A 27,624-nucleotide genomic window follows, 5' to 3' on the forward strand; every position below is an offset into this window, starting at 1 on the left:
CAAAACTAAAAAAATTTTTTTTCGGGGAAAAAAAAAAAAAAAAAGACTTTATTCAACAATTCGTCTCCTCTGCATCACCCTGGTACCATTTTGGAGAATATCCGCTGGACGTAAACAACGTATGCTGTTCTGTGTCAGCTGCGTCACATGGATATGTTGTTTTCATTCAAATCAAAGCGCAAACAATGTAGGAAACAGATCCGGTGTGACGCAGCTGACACAGAAATGTATTCTCGTTGCTTCATATAATTGCGGATGAACCACTGATGTCACATGAATTATTTTACAGATCTCCTTGCTACGTTTCTGGACTTGGGAACATTTCGGTTGCATTGCTGTCTATGAGGGTGAGTAATTAATGCCAGAATTTTTGGGTGAACTAACCCTTTAACCCCTACCATCTCACCTCCTCCTCTTTGCTCTTGATGTAATCCAAAGAAAATTTTTTGTGCTTTCCTGAGAGGGCTGCATGCGCAGACACCGTCTGTCCTCAGTCTTCCACGTACTCGTGCTCACCTCATTATTTGTGTGTGTTATGAGTTTAGTCATGCAGATTTAGGACCCAGGCGCTTTCATATGTATGCAGTGTTTGTTGTCATTAGACTCGTGCTTCCCCAAACAGGTTTGCATTGGCATTCCGCTGCAATTCAATCGGTGTGTTTTGCTTGCGCAGGGGAAACAGTGCCTTGGCCTCTATAGCCAGTACACACAAGGTGTATCCTCTGTCATGTGCGCTGAACACGTCTATGTGTTTTAACAAAACAGAAGCTCAGCACAGCTGCAGAATGACCTTATGTAATAATATGTCTTTGAAATTTGTGGTGTCTTTAAAAATGAATATTCTGTATTATTGAAACCTTCATGTTGTGTCAAACCCATATGACTGACTTTCTTCTGTTGAACACATAAAAGTTTTTTTTGAAGAATATCCATTTCCATGTAATATGATAAATATAATATGAAAAAAAATAATTAAAAGTGATTGATATGACTTGTACACTATAATTGAAGTCTTCTGCAGGTACGCAATGACAGACTAAATTTAATGAGTTATTCACTGAAAAATTATGTATAGTAATGATGTTCTTTTGAGTCTTCTCAATGAATCAGATTATCCATTTCACAAATCTAGTCTGAATGATTTGTTTAAGAATTGAACTGATCCGGTTCTCAACTCTCTTACTTTAGTTTTGATCTTTTTCTCACACAAATTAAACATATTAGTTCAGAAGACTTGAAATATACAACACAAATAATATGCTTTTATTTTGCTTTATGTTCTTATAGCACTGGGGAGACCGAGATGCCATTCTTTTCAATTCTGAGGGAAAGAGTGACCAGGACATTCACCTAAAAATGCACCTTTCATGTTCCCATAAATCATACAGATTTGGCACAAAATTGAGCAAAGGATAACAGTGTTTTATTTTTGGGGGTGAACTATCACTGGAATAAGTTATGCCTTTGGCAGCTGTAGACTGTGTGAATTTTTATATATATTTTTTCCCCAAACCAGTTAAGTGCAAATGCTGTCCCAAAGCCCATTTTAAAGATTTTATTGGCCATATTTGTCACGTGTATGCTTTTAAGTCCTAGTCAGAGAAGAGTTTGGTGTAATTGATTGTGGTTGTACTTATCACTAGCCCTACTATCACTAGTGTTTCAGCACTAAAGCTTTGTAAAAACTGAAAATTCTCCTCAGTTGAGCAGTGTGGTGGTGTATCAGCTGCGTTGCACAGAGAACAAGTGAGAGGTTGTCTGAGTAGGCCGCACAGACAGGAAGACACGCAATCCCAGACCTCCTCCTCCTCTTCCTCCTGATGCAGTCTGGTTCTCTCTGTACCTCTGCGGCTGCACATCGTTAAGCATCACACATGAATCGATTCCCTACTCTGAGTGGGAGGAATTCAAGCATAGTTTACATCTGAGGCACTGTGATGTCTCAGAGGCATTTATGCAAATGTTCAAACGCGAACATCCTATTGGACTGCAGTCTATGATTTGAGCATTGCTCACGGTTACTTCATGCAAAGGCCCTGACTGAGAACTGACGCGCAGCGTGTCATAAAAACATCACTGACTCAGAAAAAAGCAGTTATCCTGTTTGCTATCCTACTGGCGCCGTGCGAATATTCTTCACAGGGTGAACAAATGTCAAGTCGACACACAACGTGTCACTTTTTCACCCGAGCGACCAACGTGCTAGTGAAATCGCAAGCGCATCACGTTCCAGCCGCAAGCGTGGAGGTGGATGGGGAAAGCAGCTGAAGCAATCAATGATGGAGAAGCAGGGAGACGAATGAGAGAGGTTAGCAGTGGAATGCGAGACATGGGATGAATAATTTGTGTGCATGTGTGTGCGAGCTGGGAGGGGGTTGCCTGTGCTGATTATACCTCTGTGATGCTGATAGGCTGTTTGACGAGAGCGGTCCGCCTGCCTTCATTATCTCCCACAGCAGGGAGAACTGTGATTGGAGCAGAGAGCCATGCTGAGACGGAGAGAAGGGCTGCTGTGCGATAGACGCTCTCTGAAATCTCCAGCCTCTGACTTTACACTGACCTTAACCACCTCAGTAGCTAAGACACTGTAGCTCTGCTCACAAACCTTGTGGGCTGCCTACTTAGACAGCAGTTTAAAGCATTACAGGTGATCTCCAAGTGTGGAGGCTTTTCCAAATAGTGCACAAGGTAATCGCGCTTCTACCTTTTGTTGGCCAAATACATGGGCAGTACATAACGTTCAAAGTTTGTGCTTGGTAAGATTTTGTTAAAATGTTTTTGAAAGAAGCCTCTTAAGCTCATTAAGGCTGCATTTATTTGATCAAATATAGTCAAAACAGTTATTGTGAAATGTTGTTATAATTTAAAATAACTAGTGTCTAGTTTGTTTATGCACACTCCCGTTATAATCCGTGAAGCTGTTGTAGCTAATCAGCTCATGGGAAATATGAATAATTAACCATGACTAGTTATAATTAACTATTCATATTTTAGATCCACTGTAGATATTTAGCTGACCACTCAGGGTCAACTGTCTTGTCAATTCTAAGAATGTTAATTTCCTGGTTAAAGGAAATAACTTTCTTACTGTACAATTCTATAAGTTTGTAACGTAAATCTGCATGATTATTGACTCCGGTTATGAGTAAACAATGAACACGTCAAGTGTGATACAAGTAAGGTTTTATTAACTACATAAACACTTAAACTAGTCTAACATACTACATAAACACATTAAGCCGGTCTAACATACACATACACACACACACACATACAGTTGGTATAGGAAAGGGTTAAAGTTTAGCACTAAAGAAAGAGACATATGGAATGACATTTATGGAACCATTTTGCATATTCAGCAGATCTAAAACCTGAGGGAAAACGTCAGATTCTTAGTTCAAACAAACCTTGTAAAAAGGTGTAACTGATACTTAATGCATCAATTAAATCGACTAAGTTTGATACTTGCGTATGTCTGAAAAAGATTCCTGATGCAATCTTAAGGTCCCAAGATCTTGCTGAAGTTGGTTGATGAGAAAGAGCTAGTTTGAGTCAGAGTCACTTGATGAATGAAAAGGACTAGGCCGGAGCCTGGCACGAGCTTTGGTATCCTGGAGCGTTTCTCACATCTTCATCTTAGCATCTCACTGAACCACCGACTGGGCGGGTCACATGGAGTGTGGTCTTTTAAAGCCTGCAGAGATTCACGCCTCTCAAGATGGGTTCGTCCAATGAGGAAGGCTGAACTCCCAAGCGGGAGGTTGGAAATACTGAGGATTTTGTCTGTAAGCATGGTATTTTGCATATGTAATTCACTTGAGTGTTGCTGCAGAAATTAGTAATGATTCTTAGAACATCCATATGTTGCAGAGGTATCAGCATGTAATATGCACTCTCAGTTAGATCATCCGAAGACGAATTCATAGATACTAGACATGGTAGAGTTACTTATATGAATGAGTGGTTTATCGTAAGCATGAATAAAAATAGTCTATAATACAACAGATTAAATACAACACAGCAATAATATACACAATGGCCTGAAGAAAATGGGTGTTCATTCAAAGAAGGTTTTCCTATGAATTAATTAGTAGAACAGTCCATTTCTCCTGTGCATTTGTACCCCTTGTTTCTGGAGAAAGCAGAATGAGAGCCGGCTCGCATTCCCCAAGGTTGTAAATGTATCGGGTTACCATGAAACCAGGGTCTTGTTCGGCGTCCTGGGGTGTTACAAAGTATTTGTGAAATCTAGCTAACAAAATATATATTGTGTGTTGGAGTGTTCCAGACGCTACACAACTTATTCTACTAACCCTAAACATACCCAAGCAGTCTACTCTACTAGTCTACTGAGAGTTAGTAGACATGTAGTTGACATGTAATTACAAAGTTACTTATAGTTAGTAGAATGTCTAAAGTGGACTATCGAAATAAAGTGTAACCAAAACAATTTTTGTCTTCGTAATCTTTAATCAAAATTTGAACATTTGCTTCCTCTGGAATGGCATTCCTTTTCTGATGACGTCAGTTTGACGGCTTGGGCAGAATATGCTTAAACACACCCCTCCAACCGTTAGATTGCTATGAGTGAGAGACAGAGGAGGAGCGCAAACATAAAACCATGCCCTCTATTCAATATTCCGTTTCAGCTGGAAATACGTCACTAGACTGAAATAAAGTCAGCTGTAACTTCCGGTTCACGCGGACTTTAAGGTGTAAATGTAAACATACACCATGATGGCATTGTCCATCGACTTAGCGTTATTGTTTTCTTTATTTACAAATAATGAAATAAATAAGAGAAATATACTTTTAAAATTACTTTTATGCTTATGTCATAATAATATCCTATCAATAATAATAGGATTATAATATTCATAATAATGTCCTATTATGCTTTTTCACTTTTTCAACTTTAGCTAGTCTGTAATGTTGCTGTTTGAGCATAAAAAAGATCTGCAAAGTTACAAAGCTCAAAGTCCACTTCAAAAGGAGATATTTTATTTAATAGAAATCACTTTTTAAAAACTACAATGAATGACTAAACCAGACTGGGGAGAGAGGTGAAAAATAATGTGTTTTTCGAACAACCTGAGAGCCTGTTCTAGTACACCCCCAAAACAAAATCAAGACTTTGTAAAAGAGCATACTAGGACCCCTTTAATGACAAACTACGACGCAAAATGTAAACAACGCGATCATGGAAAAGCATTTGGTGAACATAAAAGGCAATGGCAATGTCTTCAAACTCTTTTCTTTGGCGTCGGCAATGTGTCTCGCTGCTCGAACTGATGCGGCAGTTGCTATGGTTTCCAACGCCTACTTTGTGAGCTGAACGTCAGCACAATGTGCACACGTGACACACAATACCGTAGACGTACTACGCAGAACATGAGCTGAAGAGGCGTTCGCCGTACCTTTGTCCAAGCTATCCAAACGCGAAAATCCCATAAAGTGAGTAATCCTCGCTCTTATGTTATACAGTTTGAAAGAGAAAAAATAACGCAACAGGATCGCAATTAGAATTTACAGCATGTGGTGTGAAATGAGAGAAATAAACGTTCATAGGTAGCATGAAGCTACTGCTGCTGTAGCTCGCTGGCTAACTGATGTGAAGTTCCACTCTCCATCATTCAGCTTTATAAACACATACTCTCACATTCATTCAAAGAAATAAACGCAGTTTTACACGTTTTCCACCTCATGTTACATTATGTAGCACAGTGCGTCTTCGTCTTTCCAGGAAAGCTTGTAGCTTCTGTAAATTAGCCAGCTTAATAAAATAAACTGACACTCATAATTTGTGTTACGCATGTCAGTTTTTGTGTTTATATTTGTATTTATGCAGTGCAGCTCTATGACAGTTAAATAAATACATACGCTTTTGTTGCAAAAATGGCTAATTTTCAACTCATTCTGCACTGTAGAGGATACTTGCAGATGTGAATACAATTTACAATCATTTAGTTATTTTTAATTGTTTTAGATGATTGTATTGTGCATTTATAGGTGTTATTTTGTGTTAAATTTCTTTCTAAAAGAAATCTCATTGGGAAGTGTTATAACTTATTTCTTTATCTAGTGGATCGGGGGTCGAAGCGGCGGCAGGTGAAGCCTTTGGCTGACTCTTTGCTGGATGCTCTGGATTATGACAGCTCAGATGACAGTGATTTTGAAGTTGGAGATGCGTCAGGTAAACAAAAACCAAAAAAATCTCAAAACCCATTCTTGTCACGTTGATGTAAGTGTTTGTTATACTGAAAATGTCAAAAAATGGTACTGTGGATCAAGTGGATCTGTAAAGTAATGACAAGTAGTGATGGCAAGTCTCATACAGTTGAAATATTCAAAACATGACTGATGGTTACATTTATATTTATAGTGCAGATGGCCATTTTAGACTTGGCCCCTGCATGGGTTTTCTCTCCTGTCATGAAAACAGCTGCTGAGGTGGAGATGAGACCTTCATCACCACCGTTTTTCCCCTGCCTGTTGATTAGACCTCCTGCATTGCACTACTAACACTGAAGTCACATAGGCAATGGCTCCATATCACCATGACAGACTGTAGGTTAACGCAAAAAGCTATGCCATCAAGCTGCTGTCAACAGAAGTGCAGACATATCTGCAACCTGATAATGAAATCCTAACACTTTGACACCTTTGGGTCTTGAAGTTTTGCTGCATGTAGGAATTTCTGGTAAGAAATAGCATGCAGTGTCAAATTATTCTGATCTGACAATATTTCGTTGTCATAGGTTGTATAAGATTATACAGATGTATTAATTACCAACCACACATTCATAGTTCATGTCGGTGTTAAATGCATGGCGTTTCACATTTCATGAAGCCTTCTGCTGATGTTACATGAGTTTTCATGTTTATTCACTTATATTTAAGTTTTCAAGATTAATTTGCAATTCAACATGCAGCAAAGTTATATGAGCAATAAATATGAACTGAATGTAAATATGAAGTTTAGATTTTTACTGTAAATATAATATTTATTTTAACAATTATATTTATATTTTTAGGGAGGCAAGTAAACGGTTTAATAAGTATATATATATATATATATTTAAATATAACATTAAAGTGTTTAATTTCCTAAAAAAATATTTACAACAAATAATATTTTTAATGAGCAAAATGTAAAGCTGTGACCGATTTTTGAATTTTTAAAAAATATATATATATTCTGTATCCATTTTAACTGTTACTTCAATGACTATTACACGTTTCTCTTCCATTTTCAATCTTTATCAGCCAGCTAAAAATACATAATCTTGCTTATGATGTACTAAACAAATAAAGGTAATTTTAATGTAAGAATATGTTAAAAACTTTTGGGTTTTGGAAATATAAATGTTTTTCTTTTTATCTTTTATTTTAAATTTTTTTTTAAATAGCATTCATTTTAAACCATTTATAAATTGTTGAGCCATTGTACATGAAACACTTGAACTGAAGCTTGCTGTCAGAAATTATTTTTTTTCCATCTCATCTGAAGTATGTTATATTCTGCCCAAAAAACAAAACAAAACAATAGGACGCTGCTAAAATAATCTCACATACTTGCGTATCAGGTTCAGAGGGCACTGGCAACGGAAGTGATGAGGAGGGTTCAAAGGACAGCGTTGGGGGCTCTGAGAGTGACTTTGACGGTGTTGGCTCAGCCAATGAAGAGGGCATAGATGATGAAGAGGCCAAAGAATTGAATGAAGACACTGAAGAAGAGGAGAAAGCCAAGGACCAGTCTTTTTCCGAGGAGACCAGCAGCAAAGAAGCAGGTGGAACCTCCAAGAATCGCAAAAAAGGAGAAAAATCCTCAGATACAGAACCAAATGGTACTGGCACCGCAGAGGAAGGCTCAGCAGAGCCAAAAAAATGGAACCTACGGCGGAACCGGCCCATGCTGGACTTCACTACAATGGAAGAGCTAAACGAAATGGATGATTATGACAGTGAGGATGACAATGACTGGAGGCCCACACAAGGAAAAAAGAAAGGCAAGGCATCATCTGGGAAGGAGAAAGAAGGGAGTCAGGAAGAGGAGGACGGGGGTAGTGATGAAGAGGACAATGAGGATGATGAGAACGAGACCAGTAGTAGTGATAGTGAGGAAGAAGGGAAGAAATCAAAGAGGAAAGCAGGCAAGAGCACGGGAGCGTTTGATGAGGAGGAGACCAATGACAGCCACAGCACATCCCATGGGAAGGGCAATGAGGTACATTCTCCTCTCACATTGCACTACTGTTTAAATGTTTGGGAGCAATAAGAAATGTTTTTGAAAGGAATTCATACTTTTATTCAGCAAAGATGCATTAAATTGATAAAGTGACAGTAAAGACATTTATAATGTTACAAAAGTTTTCGGTTTCAAATAAATGCTGTTCTTTTGAACTTTTCTTTTGATCAAAGTATCCAGAAAAAAAAATGCATGACTGTTTTCACAAAACAATCAAGCAGCACAACTGTTTTTAACACTGATAACAATAAGATATGTTTCTTGAGCACCAAATCAGCATATTAGGATGATATCAGAAGGATCGTGTGACACTGAAGACTGGAGTAATGGCTTTGCTATCACAGGAATAGTATAATTATTTTTTTAAATATATAAAAATAGAAAACATAAAAATGTTCAATTGCAATAATTTTCCATAATATTACTATTTTTGATCAAGTAAATGGAGCCTTAGTGAGCATAAGAGACTTCTTTTAAAATCAGTGAAGAATCTTACCAACCCTAAACGTTTGAAATTAAAATTAACTTTACTCATGCATTCTCAAAACATAAATTCTATATTCTTCAGATTGCTCAATTGAATTACTTTCTACATACTATATGGACTTTATCTTTTGTATTTATTAAATATATTTTGCTGCAGTCTTCCAAGTATTTTCTCATTCATGTTTGTTCAAACATATACTCATACTGTAATTGTCGTAACTTGTACTTCATGTTTATTGTTAAGATTTGAATACATTCCACCCTTCAACTAATGCAAACAACTTCACAAAGTACAATTCAGATTTGATTTATTAATAAACTAGCCGTCTGTCTCCATCATTTACTGAAAACTGGTATGTGTGTGCCCTATTGTTCACATTGACTGCAGACAAAATCAAATAGCTGATCTATCCACTTGTTTAAATTTGTCCAAAAGTTCAGTTGTATGGAATCAACTTGAATTCTCAAATGCAAGTGTATTATTGCGCATTTAGGAATACACAAACAATCAGATAATCCAGTCATTGGCTCACATTCCATCAGATTGTTGATACAAAAGAGCAATTCTTGTGAATGGGCTTATCTGAGAACTTCAGTTTATAGGATTGGTTAATCTTCCAATCTCAGAGTTGGAATTAGAACAGAAGCTTTTGAGTGGCTTTACTTTTTTGTCTCAAGTTTTTTCCACACTGGTCCGTTTCAGTTTTTTTCAGAGGAAGATATTTGGACTGTGGTAGAGGACACTAGACTTATCAGTTGTAGCATCCCTAACTGAAGTTGGATTGCTAAGTTATCCATTGCTTCCTCAGGACTCTCTGTTGGAACGGCCCCAGACCTGGAGCTCCCAGCGGATGGAGCATATCCTTATCTGTTGTGTGTGTCTGGGAGACAACAGCGAAGATGCGGATGAGATCATCCAGTGTGACAACTGTGGCGTGACCGTGCATGAAGGTAAAATCCTAAACTCTGGAGCCTGCCACCAGAAGACTCAGCTCAAATATTGATCTCAAATGTTTGCACAAAGTTTTGAAAAATGAGTTTTAAAATATATTTCAATATTCAGTTCCTCCTTTCCCAGTGCAAATCTCTAACTTGGACAAAAAACGCTTAAAGGTGCACTCACATTTTGCACATTTTGGTTGTGAAATGTGTAGCAATTTTCAGAAATATGATGTGTACACGCATGATAAGAATACCCCAATCAGTCTTCTAGAAAAAGCTCACGTCATGCAATTCATGCACATCATGCAACCGAGTTACTAATAATAATCAGAATTATTAGTTATTAGTCAACCACTGGCTCTGCACCAATATACCTAAACTCGTTAGTTCAGACTTATGTGCCCTCCAGAAACTTGCGTTCTGCTTGTGGTGCCATCCCAAAGAGGCACAAAATCACTCTCACTGACCTTTTCCTGCACTGTTTCCAGCTGGTGGAATGAGCTGCCTATCTCATTTCAAGCAGCTGAGTCTTTAGCCATTTTCCAAAAATGTCTAAATATACATATTTTTCGTCAGCACCTGACCAATTAACACGTGGTGTTCATATTTTTGTTATTCAGCCAGTGTTCGTGGGTCTGGTGGACCCACTGCATTTTTGGGTTTTCAATTCAACACAATCAAAAACTTTGTTAAAATACTCAACAGATGTTTACTTCATCCCAATAGCAAGCAATATAAACAACATATTTGGTTAATATTTGCCCTTTACTTTTGTTAGATCACATTTATTATTTAAAGTGCTACAACCTTGTGCAGGAACGGCAGGGGCAGAAACACTAAACTCACACTTACACTCTCACAGACTCTCTCTCTGACACACACTCACACATACTAATAGCAGACCCCGACAGGAGGAGGACAGACTGAAGGTACACAGGACCTACAAATTCCACACTTTTATTAGCCCCGGGTCTTGTCACAGCACTTGTCTCCACCTTTTTCCTGACGAGCCTACTGCATTTGAATTATGGGTGGCACATTCCGTCAAGCAAAATGACGGAAATCACTTGGAAATAGTATCATGCTGAAGTTAATGAACATTTTTGATTAAGGCAATGTATGTTGCATAATACAGATATATATTACAGTTATATTTCACCCGTCTGTTATTGCTGTGGAAAGAATCACAGTTTTGGGGTTATTCATGGTCTTGAAAGTACCTGTTCATGCTTTTACACATTTACATGTCATTTTAATGTTCAATGGTTGAAGGGGGAGTAGAATAATGTCATCTCATTATACCCAGTTTAAAAAAAACAAACATATTATTGTGTTCATAGAGCGGGCCTTTCACTGATTGTTTACAGCTTAACGGAAGTTACACCCATACCTGCGCAAAGCATCATGGGGCGTGGGAAAAAGGTGAATACCTTTGCTCTCTTGTTGATCTGATTCTGCTTCTGTTGTTCTCCTCATTTGTAAGTCACTTTAGATACAAGCGTCTGCTAAATGATTAAATGAATGATGTAGCTATGTTTACATTAGAAGGTCTGAAACCACTGGTGCTATTAGGATGAATAAGAAAACCTACATTTTAGGTAGTTATTTTTCAGTTAGAAAAGAATAAACGCATTCTGAAACAATTCTGTTCCTCTCAAGTTGGTTGTGAAGCTCGTCTCATTGTACGCCATACACTTGCTATGCGCTTGTACACTAGATTGCATTGTCAAGCAAGCGTGAGGAGAATAAACACAGAACGGAGAGTGATCTTCATCATCCCACATTATTAGCTCATTGTGACTGACTCGTTGGAAACAAAAATCAATTACGCTTTAAACCGTCTTGTAGCGGCGGCCATCTCATTCAGACAGGCCCGCTTAACACCAGCCGGGCAGGCTGGATCAATATGTCACCACTAATTTTCAATTACTCACTGATTTATTTCTTTAATTCTTTATTTACTGCTTGTTTTTGTGCTGATGTTCTGTTCATTTGCAGAAGCCTCACAGGTAGTTCTGCACAGAGGAAAAAAAACTAGTAGAAGCCTGCTCTGCTTGAATGCATTGAGATTTTATGAGATTCAGTTTTGTGCACATATTTTATCTAAGAACTAATTAAAAACATTTGGCAGGTCATATCATCTCGAAATGTTCAAATAATGTAAAAAAAAATTACTTCATCTCATGAGTATACATATTATAGTTGCAATGAAATGACATATTGTGACATATAACAGAGGGTTACAGATTTTGTGAGGAAAAAAGAGAAGTATGGGGGGCTTGGTTCTGTCAGTTTGTTATTGATTGGATGAAGGCAGATTTAAATGTGAGCTTGTAATTGATTTTAAGAAAGGGGCATGGCAAACCGGCTGAGGAGAGTCAGTGGTCCGCTGCGTGAGGAAAGTGTGTATACGGATGCACCGCCGGCCTATCTGTGGTAAACTCAGTAGCTGCTGGCAATTGTATAGTGAATTCCTGCGCCAAGTCAGTAGCCCTTTTTTTGGACCTTCCGGCCCGCGATATCAGATGAACTGAAAAATATCACAGATCGGTTGACGAAGAGTGAAACTCTGAAGCGCTCAGTCAGAGAGTGTTTGGCGAGTGAAAATATACGTACTGTATATGTGCTAAACTTATTCTTAGCCTCCAACTCTCACACTGGCGAGTAAAATCTGATCATTTATTAGCCATTGGCTAATATTAGACATAATTTAGTCGCCCAGAGTGAAGATTGAGTCGCTTATGCGAGTGATTTACTCGCAATGTAGAGGGTTGAGTGTGCATCACCAGAGAAAAGTCTGATGTTTAACAGGAAGATGGAGTTTGACATTTTGATGAAATATATACGTACTGTATATGTGCTAAACTTATTCTTAGCCTCCAACTCTCACACTGGCGAGTAAAATCTGATCATTTATTAGCCATTGGCTAATATTAGACATAATTTAGTCGCCCAGAGTGAAGATTGAGTCGCTTATGCGAGTGATTTACTCGCAATGTAGAGGGTTGAGTGTGCATCACCAGAGAAAAGTCTGATGTTTAACAGGAAGATGGAGTTTGACATTTTGATGATAAATTACAAGATCGGCATAATTAAAAAAATAAATAATAATATATATATATATATACCTTTTGAAAATAGATATTTGATATTCATTTGGATGTTTAGTTTTATGTGGTGTGGCATAGTGCCAAAGGATGAGGATTGTTCAGAGTAAATGAAAAGGTTGCTGGTTCAAGCCCCCTGAGGAACAACAGTCACTGTTGTGCCCTTGAGCAACAAGCTTAATCTCCGGAGGGATTGCCTTTGTAACAAATCGTTGGATTAAAGCATCTGTTAAATGACTACTTACTTGCCCTCTTGCTTATCAGATTTCATCTGGTGAGGACACAATAGTTAATTACATCTTCAGAGCATGTGCCTGTTTGTCCTTTCAGATCAGCACATATCACTAAATGGTTTAAGTGGTGGCAAACAAAGAATATATGCACTCAGTTTACTAAAACATGCATTAGGTTCCCCTATATGTATTGTAATAGTAATGTACTTTATGCTACAGCATATGTTCCACCCCCTAGCTGATTCTTAATGAATGTCTCAGTGGATTTTTGAAAACTGCAATGGATCTCAGAAGGGTGAATCTGATGAAGAAATTCCTGGGAAAAATGTCATCTCAAATTCAAAGGGAAAATTAAGAGATTATATTTTGTACAAAGAGAATCATTTTGATGCCCATTAAGATTCAGCACAAAATTGTCATTGCTATTGTGGAAAGAAAGATTGTATCAATGTAATGAAAATCATCTTGGTTTCATTCATTCAATGCTTTTTTTATGCAAAATGTTTAACAGTTTGGAGTTGGTATTTTTAAAATATTTTTGAAAGTGACGTGTTGTGTTTTTGAAATGTCTCTTAGGCTCACCAGGGCTTTATTTGATCAAAAATACAATAAGAAATAGTAATATTGTATGATATTATTGTCATGTGAAGTATTTTAATAATATTTTATTGTTAATTTATTTTAATAAATATTAAGTTAAATCTTTTATATTTTAATATATTTTAAAATAGAATTTATTCCTGTAATGGCAAAACTGAATTTTCAGCAACCAAACAGCCATTAATTCAGTCTTCAGTGTCACATGATCCTTCAGAAATCATTCTAATATGCTAATTTGCTTGAGAAACATTTCTTGTCATTATAAATGTTGAAAGCAGCTGCTAATGATTTGTTGATGAATAGAAAGGTAAAACAAATAGTGTTTATTTGAAATAATAATAATAATAAAAACCTTTTGAAATGTTATATATGTCTATGTACATATACAGTGCACAGCATAAATGAGTACACCCCCTCTGAAACTTAACAAATTCAGCAATTACTCTTTGCTTAGAAGACATGTTATGGTTTTTTAGAGATATAATATTCAAGCAAGTCTGGTTGATCAGTTACCAAAGCAGAATGTTAAAATTATTCAAGAAAATATAATTTTCTTATCAAAGTGATAAAATGTTGTGGTGCAAAAATGAGTACACCCTCCTGAAAGTTACTAAATAAAAAAAAAGGTTAAGGCAAGTATTGATCAACAGGTAAGTATGTTGAACCAAAACTGTTAAAGGTAAGTCATTTCTTGATAATTAAGTGTTATATGGCCCACTGAATCATACTCAGACTTAATGCTGACAACAGTGAAACCAGTTGAGAGAGAACTGTCAGGAGATTTATTTTTTTAGCATAAAAGAGGACAATGGTACAAGAGGAAATCCAAATTATTGATTTAAGTGTGAAAATATAGCCAGAGTAACACAGAAATTCAAAAGCAATGGACTTGTGAAAAGGCCCCTGAAATAATCAGGTCTTCACTTTAAGCTTTCATTTAGTGATGAGTGAGTTTTTGCTAGAAAAAGAGCAGGAGAAACACTGTGAAAGTGTCTCAGAGCCGGCAAAAGCTGTGAAAAGAGTGACATTTTATCTCACAGAGTAAGATGCAGCATGCAGAAGTGACATGCATAGTTGTTTATCCACACCAGAACTACCGACTGTAGCCAAAGCACAATAAACTCATTTAGCTTTTTCCAAGGCCCATATTTACAAACTAAAGACTTCTGGGAATCCATACTCTGGTCTCATGAGACCAATTCAATCATTTCGTATCTAACAGCATCCAAAATGTTCTGGTATTGCTAGAGAAGGAGTACAGAGAGAAGTGCCATTCACGGTGGCATTCAGTGGTAGTAAAAGCTCTTCTATAGGGATGTGTGAGTGCTGAAGGTGTGATGGAGTTGTACTTTATCAACGCTGTCATGAATTCACACACCACTGTGATGTAATACAAAAAACCTGAAACTGAAGATGCTACCCTCTTCTCAGTCCCTGCATATTTTACAGATATTGATGGCATGTATTTCTCTGTTTTTATTAAGAATATGTTTAATACATTTCAATTTTGCCATCTTTCTATGAATTATATTAGTGACCATTAAGAACATACGTCTTTTATATTTAATCCGATGGGGTGTACTCATTTATGCTGTGCACTGTATATAGGCTTTTATATATTCTCTTACAATTCACTTACACTTACAGTTCATCCACAAAAGTTAGGGAGCATGAGCAATGGCATTTCTAAACAGCTGTTTGTATCAAGCAATTTTGTAATTTTTCAACTAAAAAACAAGTTTCATTTTAGGAGCCATTGGGTAGGGTCATTTTTAGTCTGAAGCTGTCAGTGGTGTTATCTAAGTCAAATAAGCTGCACTCTCAAACTGATAGCATGTCTGAGTTAGAAAATGGTTAAATCAGTCACTGGCTCTGCCATCCTGGTTAGATGACACACATACAACAACAGTGAGGGATCCATTCCAAGCAAACACACTTTCCCGTGCACACACACACACACACACGCGCGCCACTGAATCAGAGGGCAAACTTGAAGCATCCAGGAGTCTTTACCGTGCCAAGAGCAGTGTTGCAGTGTCAGCGCTCAGAGCCACACACTTCTCAGATTCATACACGCACACAAAGTCTCTTGCTCTCCTCTTCAGGAGAGAAATAGAAAGTATAAAATGCAGTGAGGCCTATGGAGGAGTGCAGAATCTGTTCTGCAGTCCTCCTCTCACTCTCTTCTTCTTGCTTTCTTAGTCCTGCTGTGGGAATATTTGAGGACTTTAAAAAGTGGCATGATCAATGCTTCACATCATGGTACCAGTAATTTAATAGTAACGACATATATCACACTATAGTTGCTTTGTATTTGCTTTTGAGTTTAGCAGTAAAAATATATAACTTTTTCATGTTTCTTTTTTTAAATATACTACATAACCGTATTATAATTATTCTAATAGTATTTCATGAGAAATACACTAATTTGGATTCAGAAGAATTTGGTATAATGGTACAAATTTGGTATTATTATTGTTATTACTATTATTTTATGTACATTAATTATAAGCAAAAGTACAAAAACAACTGCTTCATAGTGTATAACATTGAGCCACATTCAAAGTTGTAGTAAAACAGTGATTTGGTGAATTCTTGCACCAAATTGTGTTTCTAAAATAAAATGACTTAATTCATAATTAACAAATCTGACTGTGTTAGAAACAAAGGTTTTAAAATGCAGTTTTGCAGAATGTCTACCAATAGTATTATTTTTTTAACGGTATAATCTTACATCCTGCATATGGTAATTTGGTAAATATTTAATTAAATACTATTATATATGCTTTATATGCTTTATATACAGGTTAGGTTATAGGATAGGTCAGCCAAAAAATGAAAATGTTCATAATTCACCTACTGTCGTCATGTTGTTTCAAACCTTTATGGCTTTTCTTTCTTCTTTGGAACACAAAAGAAGATATTTTGTATAATGGTGACCAAATGCAGTGTTTGGTGACCAGTGATCTCCACAATATGGACCAAAAAACACTCTTGTGTTCCACAGAAAAAAGAAATACAGATTTGACAGAATTTGTATTTCTGGCTGAACTATCCCTAGTCACCAGTCTAACTCTGTAACAGAGTTGTTTGAACTGATCCAATATCTACTTGAATTATATTTTCCTATAGATCACATCAGGACACAGAATGGCAGCAGCTTCCAAAAGGGGTTGGACAGCTGTTTCAGAGCAAAATTCTTGACCTGGGCCAGTCGCTTGCCACCTGCTAGTACCAGCTGCTCCATGGTACCAGTATTCCCAGTGGGAGAGGGCATGATTGGTCCAGGAGGTGGGGCGGCCCTCATGGCTGACTGTGTCACAAATGCTCGCTTGATATTTGTGCACTAGTTTGAAAAGATGACCTTTAGACAAGTGCCACTGAAAAAGGTGCAGTTTCTGTAATGCTCTTTGCATTCAGACAAAAGTGAGACCTGCAGGTAGTTTGCTGTCCCAGACCAGCGATCGGCCGCTGTTTCTTCACGTCAGCTATTTTGGGTCAGGCTGCTTCCACCAAAGCCATAGAGCTTTTGAAAAGCGTTGAAAAGAGTCTGTTTTCGGCAGCCTGGCGCAGTAAAAAATGGGATGTCACGTCTCAAACTGTGGGGTGCATGGGTGGCTGCTGAAACAAAGGATTTAGATTCTAATCTGCCTATTTACCGAGAGAAAGTTCAAGTGGCAGTTTTGCTTAACGTTGCAGTATTTGGATAACTCCACTCGGCAGCGAGATTTGGAAATGTTCTTGGAAAGGAGCCAGGAAAAATTTAATGATAAAGTATTGGAGCAAAGGGGCCACAAGAGCAGCACCGAAGATAAGAGACAAGCTGTCATCCTTAGATGCACGCAAGTGTCTCACAGCTTGACCCTGAAGCTCGGCAGTCTGTGGAGGATCTGACCTCGCATATGGCCTCGCACAAACTCTAAAGGGAAATACTCTATCAGAGAAAAGTGATGGAGACTCATCTTCGATCAGAGCAGAGAGGAAGACCGGAGCCTCTTGGTTCCAGTAGTTGACACACATTTCCCATCTGAGCTCAAACTAGCGCTCGCACAATGCTTTTGATTAGCATCTAACTCTAACGCGCTCAATTTGCACACTCGTCATTACCCGAGAAGTGTTAAAAGAGGCGCTCCTCACCATACTTGGTCTGGTCTGCCATGGCTATTCAAGCTAATTATGAATCCTTGTTTTCCGCCTCCGACTTGTTTGTTGTTTTTATGTCCTTTAGTAGTTCATTAAAACAAAAAGAGGAATTTTCCCGGCTGTGTTGTAATGGTCGCCACTGTCATTCAGTGGAGTGAGTTTATTAAAACCGTTCCCCAGTAAAAAGCATCACATCGTTCAGTAATGGCTTTGCACTCATTGGAACACCAATTACCATGCTGCTGGTATTGATTTCAGAAAGACCCTAATGAGTTCTGGACCGTAAAGTTAATTATTTCCCCAAACATGTGCAATTAATTTAAGTTGGTTACTTGCTTAAATGTTTTTTTTTTTTATCAAATTTAGTCCTCAGAGAATTTATTTATTTTTTATGTTTGTCTTCTGCTTTGTCTCACTTTGTTGTCTTGAGTAAGTTTTCAGTTAAGTCCAGCTTGCATATCCAAATTTATGCTTGGTTAATATTCACTAAAATAAGCATGTGTTCATTAGGGGTGTAATAATGCATTGATGCAATATAATTAATCTAAATACTCAGTGTTGAATGTTATAATGACTATAATTTTCCCTGAATTATTTATTCATTTTTTATCCATATCAATTTAATTCCTGACCTATATTCAGTTGTAAAATAATTGTGAAACTTAATGACGATGAATTAAACCAGACTGATGCGTCGTGGTACTCTCATGAATGCGCATTGAAGACTGACAAGGAAGAGAAGAAATTGTTGAATAAAAGTCCCAGGGCTCTACGGATACTTTTCTTTTTAGGAGCGCTTGTGCTCCTAATTAAAAAAATGTAGGAGCACGGTCAAAAATTTAGGAGCAGTATCAGTAATCAAAAATTCTGATAAAAAAATGTACCTTCCCATTACGAGGTGATATTTGACTCCTTAACGTGATTTATAGGGAATTTTGTTTTTACCTTTGTAATGGCATTTTTCTAACTTTATTAAAAGTATGTCATCTTTTGTCAAAATGAAAAAAATATAGTTATAAGCTTTTTACCATTTCTAATTAAAACAACAGAATAAAAAGAAGTAGAATAAGAATAAGTTACCAATCAAATGAAATCAGTATTTAAGAAAAAAATTTGTGCTACAGAGTTGGCACAGAAGAACACACAAGTGGCTTGTATGTGTATTTTCAGATGTTTAATGAGGCTCAGAAGTCGCATGAGTGCAATTAAATTAATTAATTCATATTGAGGTTAATGTTTTAAATATAACATTTTGAATATAGAAATGAAGTTACCAATCAAATGAAATCAGTATTTAAGAAAAAAATTTGTGCTACAGAGTTGGCACAGAAGAACACACAAGTGGCTTGTATGTGTATTTTCAGATGTTTAATGAGGCTCAGAAGTCGCATGAGTGCAATTAAATTAATTAATTCATATTGAGGTTAATGTTTTAAATATAACATTTTGAATATAGAAATGATTTAAATAACAGACAGGGTGCTTTAAAAATTAAACTAAAACTGCCAGCAGGTGGCGTCAAGTCACTGATTTTATCACTGAATCATTAATTTAATTGATTCGTTCGAACAGCTGAATCATTCAGGAACGAAGTGCGTGACTGTCATTATGAATGGATAATTTAATCATTGACTCACTAGATTCGTTTAAAACCGCTGTGTTTGAATGGCGATGTGCAGCGGCTCAGCTGTTACTTAAAAAAAAAACTATTTTCGTTGACGAGATAGAGCAAAATAAGGCAATTGTGTTGTTGTCAGACAATATAAGTCACTTAATATTAACTTCTTGTTTAATTAACTGTTGTATGAAATCAATATCACATTTGCAAACTCCCTTAATAATCATTAAAAGCTGTCACTCATCTTAGTTTATCCCGATCTCACAAAACTCCATTATAATCGACGAAGCTCTCTACACTGCACAATGAATCTCTTATTTACACCCCGTCAGCACCGTGTTTGTTATATGAGAGGATATGTCTGTGATACATTACTCAACGCTGCAGAAACACGTACGTATATTAGAACCTTTGAAGCTCCCTCAGCGCAAACACAAATATGCTGATCAGGTCAGTCGCACAGGTGCTCCTAAATATTATTTCATAGTCGCACGCAGTAGCTTCCAGTCGTAAATGCGACTGAAATGGTCGCACTGTAGAGCCCTGAGTCCTTATTTTTGTTTGTTTTTTTGCACACAAAAAGTATTCTTATAGCTTCATAACATTACGGTTGAACCACTGATGTCACATTGACTATTTTAACGATGTCTTTACTACCTTACTGTGCCTTGAACATGGTAGTTACATTGCTGTCTATGCGGGGTCAGAAAGCTCTCGGATTTCATCAGAAATATCTTAATTTGTGTTCCAAAGACGAACAAATGTCTTATGGGTTTGGAACAACATGAGGGTGAGTGATTAATAACAGAATTTTCTTTTTTGGGTGAACTATCCCTTTAAAACTTGGTCTAGTGCGAACCAGACAAAAACAAATGATTGGAGACTAATCTGTCGTGTGCTTTTAGCTGTGTATTTTGTTACAGGAATAATGGCTTTGGGCTTTGTGTTTCCCCTTTATATCATGCTGTATTATGACAGTTTTTTTGTGATAGGTCTATGTTTTGGGAACACTGTGAGAGGCTTTGTGTGCTGAACTGCCTTAGTTTTATAAATAGGTTTCTCATCAGAAGTTAAATGGTTTTGCTTGAAGGTATTTGCTATGCGGAGTGTAGCAGGATGTATTGAAACCACTTTGCACATGTATTTTCACACTGGTGCACCGGGCAGAAGAGCTCACATTATCCCTTTGTACAGATGGGTAATTGCTAAATTATTTCAGGTTAAGTATTTTGCTCAAGGTTAAAAACATGTTCCTCCCTTGCTCTATCTGATCTTCCAGTCCTCAGACCATAAGCGCTGTTCCCTTGCTTCCTGTCCAAGTTTCAGCTTGCCTTCAAGGAGGATTGTATCATCACAATGAACCGGCGATGCATGTTACCCTAGGCTGGGTTGCGGCACAGTCTTTGCCTCAGGTGGTGTGCCTGTGGGTTTACAAGGTACCAAAATGCTAAAATTACACTTTAGGACTAGTGAGTCTTGGCTAGAGTAAGCTACAGTGTGGTGAAAAGGTATTTGGATTTCTTCTTTGGTTTGCTTTTTGTCACTAAATGGTTTCAATTGTTCTTGGAATGAGTCTCAGTGTCCCAAAATATAGTCAAAAGACTCAAAACTGAGAATATCTAACCATCTGTGCGTCACCTGAAGGTAAAGTTCAATTGGGTGGTGCTGGAGGACAATTATCCAAAACACAGAATCCAGATCACATCTGAATGGCTAAAAATAATCAGTTTTAAAGTCTTAAAGTTGCCCAGGCAAAGTCCTGACTTGAATCCATTGGAAAGGATGTGATAAGGACCTAAAAACATTTTACCGTTGTGCTCTTTAGAAATGCCCTTAACCCCGGGGTGCTTCAGGGATGGTTGTTCCTTCAGTTGTTGAACTGTATAGTTTGATTTGGTTTAAATAAAAATGATGTGCTTGTAAAATATTGTAAACTAATGACAGTCTGAAAATTGTATGCTTTATAATATGCAGAGGGGAAGTATGTAATGTGTTCAATAGCTAGGCTACATGCTGGAGTAGTGAAAACTATTTTGACTTTCATTGACTATTGGAACAAAACATTTCAAACACTGCTAAATAAAACCAATGTATTAAGCAAATTCAAGCCTTTGTTCTTAAAAAGGTGCCTTGCTGAATAACAGCTGAATCACATTGGTTTCATCCCAGTACAAAACCAGCTTCACAGAATACAAGTATTCAATTAAAATGTTATCTGGTTTGATAGAACCTTTAATTTTTTTCACTTGTATGCGTTTAATTTTATTTTTTTTCACTCGCCTCTTAAAGAGGAAATGATTTATTCCACGCATTGCTGGTTATGAAAATGATTGTATTGTTTTGTGAAAGAGAGAGTGCTGGTTTTCAAAAGGCTTTTTTTAGTAACTGTGAATCAGTTTTGCTGATTTACATCAAGGCAGCTGCCATTCGTAGCTTTTACGTTATCTTTTCCCCCCCTCTCTCTCTTTCTCATCTACCAGGTCTGTGGGCTCTAATTGGCCTTATTCATTCATTCATGTACCCCCCCCACCCCCCAACTCGATTCTGTTGTTCCTCTCTGTGCTCCTGCTTTGCATGCTGACTTGGCTAATATTTGAGCTATTGAATAAATCTACTTCATCCAGGATGAAAAATATTAGCATTTAGGGAAGAAACAGAGTGAATATAATTGAAATACATCGCTGTGCTGAACGTTCACTCAATCATTTGACAAAGACAGAAAGAGTCAAAGGACTTAATATTAAAGGAATATTCTGGGTTCAATATGGAGTAAAAGTTGTAGTTGTTAATTACCCCTGAAAATATTTTTTTTGAGAATAAAGCATCTGTGTGAAGTGGATAGAGTTGGCCAATAAACTTTAAAACATTGTTTATAGCCATAAGTATAGCATAGCCACACACTTTCCTTGTTTTCTGGTGGTTTGCCTAACATTTTAGACAACTTATTATTTAGCTGAAATTATGTACATTTTACTTAAAAGAATACACTATTATTTAGTTTGGGGTTATATATATATATATATATATATATGATTGTATTTATTTATTTTTATTATTATTGAGCTAGAATGGACATTCTCACGATCACGAACACTGCAAGGAATCATTTGCTTGAAGTCAGAACTGTAATCAAGTTAATTTGTTCCCTTAGGTTATTAGAGATGCAAATAAACCAACTCAATTTCATTTTTATAGTGTGCAGATAAATTATTGCATACCCGTCATTGTTTGCACATCATGAGAGTAAAGTTGAACACCTAACAAATAGGTTGTTGAAGAACACACACACACTACACATAGTACCGGCAGTCTTTGCCTCATTGTCTGATTTCAGTCGTATTCTGACACATACACACAGCAGCCTAGCCTGTTAACTCATTCTGAAGCCAATCTTGAACCTTCCTCCATTACATCTTAAAAGTGTTCCTCTTGATTTTGTCACCACCCTTCCCCGGGTTGCTCTTTAACTGCCAAGCTCCTCATTTCTGACAAGGATAATCTTCTCCTCAGGGATTATGAAGCTCTCCTATAGTCATCACTTTTTTCCAGCTTAGCTCATATTAGCCGCAGCCTGTGGTTTAGCAGGTCCAGCTTTGTATCTGAGTTCAAAAGAAACATCTGAGATTTGCTTGACGGTTCAGCAGTAAGTCCGTTAAACCAGCAAACTGATCATTGCAAGCTCCAGCCCTATGGTTCAAAGCCCAGTCAGTAATACGCACCCAACTGTTGCCAGCAGTGTTCCCATACTACCTTTCTTTAAAAACATAAAGTCAGCCTGGGCTTCGTAATGGGACCCATTACCACTTGGTTAAAAAAGACTGAGAATATATGAGAATATGAAAGCCTAACATTTGCTCCCACTGGTGAGAAATGCTGTGTGTTTTTCACGTGCACTTAGGTTACCTGTGTTTGCTCTTGGAAAAAGTGACCTGGATGATTCTGGCAAACATAAATTGTCCAGCTCAACATATTTTACCTCACAAAATTGCACACCTTAATTTCCCCCCCTGAGCTTTAATATCGACCTCTCCCAAGTTCTGTTGTGTTTATCACTACAAACCTAGAAGTTTTAGCGTGCTGGTTGGAACTCAGAGAAAAGCCATGCTTAAGCATTCTCTGCACATTTTGCTGTTTGGGTCTTTTGTGGGGAGTATGCAAAGTACCTGAACTTTTATTTGCTTGTCTCTCTCTTCATTTCTCCAATGCCCGGGGGCAGATTTGCTGTATTAGAAACAGGAACGTTATCTCTGCAGTGTTGAGAAGGAGCTGATTGCCGCGCTTATTGGTGGCATGGAGCACGTTTGCTGAGTGTAATAGGCGTCATGGTAACCTGATCAGCACAATAATTGTCTTGGCAACCTGAGGAAATTAAGGGGACAGCATTGAAATGCTTTTGTTGGCCCAATGCTTCAATCTTTGACTTGTGGTGGTACCATTTGATCAAATGGCCTTATTATTAGCTTTGTCTGGAAAAAGTTTAGCAACAAAAGCATTCTGCGCTCTAGATTTCTTTGTTCTTTTGACATTCTGCCATGCACAGTTGCTACATCAGGCGGCTAAGCACTTAGGATATTTTCTGCTGTAGTTTAGATTTTAAAGTGCCATGTTAACATTCTCACATTTCCAAGCCACCACCATTTTTTGTGTTTTCTTAAAAAAGAAAAAATACTTTTTCATTAAATGTTATTACATTCTTCATTTTTGTTAAATGTTACGTTTTTTTTTTCCCAGAAAAAAATTAAATGGGTGAAATATAATAACATTTTTAAACCAGTCTTATTGATGCTTCCAAGGTGAAGTGATTTTTGCTATTTCACCACAGCCTCAACTATGCCATGATTGCCATCCAGTTAACATTACCTTGTATCGTGACATTTAATTTAAGAACATTTTGAGGAAAAAAAGAGAAACAAACAAACTATATTTAGTTTATCAATACATCAAAAGATTTGAGATTTCTATTTTTAAATAAATTGTTCTTTTGAATTTGCTATTCATCAAAGAATCCTGGAAAAAAAACCCGGAAATATTAAGAGGCACACATATTTTCAATATTTGAAAATTTGTATATGCATATTTATGCATGTACTGCACAGATTCAGTATTTATGATTGTGAATAGGTTATATTGTAACAACTTTACAAGAAGAACTGAGCCCTCAGTAATATGAAATACTCAACATTCATTTCATTAATTCAGATTGATATTTCTTTCTTTTTTTTCCTCAGGTTGTTATGGTGTCGATGGTGAAAGTGACTCTATCATGAGCTCAGCCTCGGAGAACTCGACAGAACCGTGGTTCTGTGACGCGTGCAAGAATGGCGTCACACCCAGCTGCGAACTCTGTCCCAGTCAGGACGGCATCTTCAAAGAAACTGATGCGGGGAGGTGAGTTTTAACCGATGCTTGGTCTGATATTACGTTTTATCATCATTAGCACACTCATTAAAGGCACAGCCACCCCCGTCACACCTTTTCATGTTTGAGTTACTCCTTTAATTGTTGTATATCCGTTGAAGGTAGGGATGCTCCGATCCGCCTTTTTCGCCTCCGATACCGATTCCAGTACCTAGGGTTCGGTATTGGCCGATACAGATACCGATACCGATCCGATACCAGTGAAGTTTTTTTCCCCTCATTTAAATACATTTAGAATTTATATATCTCTGTGTGTGGAACTGATACTCATTCTTTCACAATCTACTAGATACAGACTACTTAATTATAAAGAAAAATAAAATAAACAATAAATATGAAAAAATATATGTATATTTATAATCTAAGACAAAAATGTATCATAAACTAGGTTAGTGGATAATTCGGCAGTAAAAACTGCAAAGCACAAAGGGAAGAGAAATTGATGCGTAGTGTATTATATCTGTGCAATAGTTATTGAGCCTTTCTTTTAACAGTTTTAAATTTCGGTTACACGTTAAAAACAATTTATAGTCTCTTCTACGCCCGTGTTTTGTTCTCACTGACACCCGGTAGTAAGTAACAAAACAACATTAAACTCCGGCAAGAAGATAAAGTCCTTTTTGCAAAATCATAGACCTGTATTTACAAATCAAGTATAATGGGAACACAGAATGATCTTGGAGAGAGCTTTACCGGACTGCTTTACCGGACTGCTGTGACCGAACGTGACCAGGGTTTAAAGGCTGAACGAATGACTGACAGCCACAGTGGAGAAAAGAGTTTGTGTGAACTTTAATGTAAGGACTTACATATTCATATGTAGCTCACATTAAGCTATCGTATGGCTTCAGAAGTAACACAGAATAATTCGCACAATCGAGAGAAAAAATAAATAAAAATCTCTGATTTGGATCGGCCCTCTCTGACCGATACTCGATCCGAGAAAAATTGCACTATCGGAGCCGATACCCGATATGAATATCGGATCGGCGCATCCCTAGTTGAAGGTTTTATGCCACCCTCTGAGCTAAGATGCTGGAAAAATGCTAAATAAGTGAAAAACTTGAAGAGGCACAGGTATGTGCAGGATGAGTGAAGGAGAGAAAAAGTGGTGGATTTGGCTAGGAGGGAGGGATGGGGCTGAGAGAGAGGAAGAGGAAGAGACAGTCGTCTGAAGCGTGAAGACTCAAGCCACGTTATCACTGATAGTGCTCCTCAGCCCGCCTGCACCCAAATTTGCTACTTCACTAGAGCATGAAAAACACAGCAAATTAAAGTGTGGAGCGTGCGCTCACCAAAGATGGATATCTTTATATTGGACTTCGGATTCTCCTTCCTAAAATCTGCATTTGAAATTCTGTCACAACAAATGGTCAAGTTAGAGTACATTTGAACCTGTAACTGAGTATTTCCTCTTCTGAATGGCTTAAGGGTTATAGCAGTTATTAAAGGAAGAGTGAATAGTAGTCCATTAACTAGATGCTGCTTTGTTCTGCTAACGGTGGACCTCTGAATGAATGTAATTACAATCATATGATTTATTCAGCACATAATGTGAATAAGGAACTGTCCGTATACTATGATAACTGTTACGTAAAAATAGATATTATGAATGAATGCTCAACTTTGCTTTGTTCTGCTGAAGGTGGGTGCACGTGGTGTGTGCCCTTTATGTTCCAGGGGTCGCATTTGGAGATATTGACAAGCTGCGGCCTGTAACGCTCACAGAGATGAACTACTCAAAGTATGGAGCAAAGGCAAGTATCAAAAGTTACTAATGACATACAGCTAAAAAAATAAAAATAAAATAACATTACCTCAAGAACAGGTTATTAATAGTGGTAAGCCGATGTGATAATCGGTATTTGAACACTATAATCAGCCAATACCATAGATCTTCAACCCTGCTCCTGGGGGACCCACTTTCCTGCAGAGTTCAGCTCCAACCCTAATCAAACACACCTGAACCAGCTAATCAAGGTCTTCAGGATCACTTGAAAAGTCAGAGGCCAGGTGTGCTGAAGCAGGTTGGAAATAAACTTTGCTGGACAGTGGGTCCCCAGGAGCAGGGTTGAAGACATATACTGATCCAGTTACTAACATTTATGTAATTTTTTCTTCTGCAGCAAAATGCACCATACTGTGAAATTCTAAATGAAACATACATAACACTTACTCTCACCATGACTGCATTTATTTAAATAGAAATACAGTAAAAACAGAACTTTTAAGTTGTAGTAATATTTTGAAATTTTGCAACTTACAATTATATTTTAATGGTAACGTGATATTTTAATGTTAATGTGATATGATGGTAAGCAGTCTTCAGTGTCACTGTCACATGATCTTTCAGAAATCATTCTAATATGCTTATTTGGTGCTCAAGAAACATTTTTAAAACATTTTCTCAAGAATCATTTAACAAACATTGTTAAAAACAGTTGCATTGCTTAATATATCTGTGGAAACCCAATAGTTGTTTTTTGAACATTTTTTAATGAAAGTTCAAAAGAACAGCATTTATTTGAAATGTAAATATTTTGTAACATTATAAATGGGTTCACTTGACACTTTTGATCAATTTAATCCATCCTTGCTGAATAAAAGTATTAATTTATTAAAAAAACAAAAAACTTCACTGGTAGTGTATATGTTTCACTGGTATAATATATGTACAAATGTATATTAATAAAACATAAATTAACTGTTTTTAGTTTGTCAGATTATCACAGATTTATGAAAATCAACTGAAAACAATCAATAAAATCACTGATTAATTGGTGCATCCTAGATATTATTCAAACAAATGTAAATTGCTGGAAAACCCAT

The 27,624-nt window shown here is 37.1% G+C and overlaps 1 protein-coding gene across 1 annotated transcript in view; it reads left to right on the forward strand.

Moving 5' to 3' along the window:
• Positions 1 to 5,370: 5,370 nt before the first annotated feature.
• Positions 5,371 to 27,624, forward strand: part of LOC107573623 (PHD finger protein 14) — an 80,900-nt gene continuing 58,646 nt past the window's right edge. Inside the window, exons 1-6 of the mRNA XM_016260047.1 lie at positions 5,371 to 5,454; positions 6,083 to 6,193; positions 7,587 to 8,227; positions 9,544 to 9,685; positions 24,606 to 24,765; positions 26,441 to 26,552. Coding sequence (XP_016115533.1) covers position 5,454; positions 6,083 to 6,193; positions 7,587 to 8,227; positions 9,544 to 9,685; positions 24,606 to 24,765; positions 26,441 to 26,552 — 1,167 coding nt within the window. The 5' untranslated portion in view covers positions 5,371 to 5,453. The remainder of the gene's footprint in view (positions 5,455 to 6,082; positions 6,194 to 7,586; positions 8,228 to 9,543; positions 9,686 to 24,605; positions 24,766 to 26,440; positions 26,553 to 27,624) is intronic.

Source organism: Sinocyclocheilus grahami, unplaced genomic scaffold (assembly GCF_001515645.1).
Source record: "Sinocyclocheilus grahami isolate Dianchi unplaced genomic scaffold, SAMN03320097.WGS_v1.1 scaffold1985.1, whole genome shotgun sequence".
In the NCBI taxonomy this organism is placed as follows: Eukaryota; Metazoa; Chordata; class Actinopteri; order Cypriniformes; family Cyprinidae; genus Sinocyclocheilus; species Sinocyclocheilus grahami.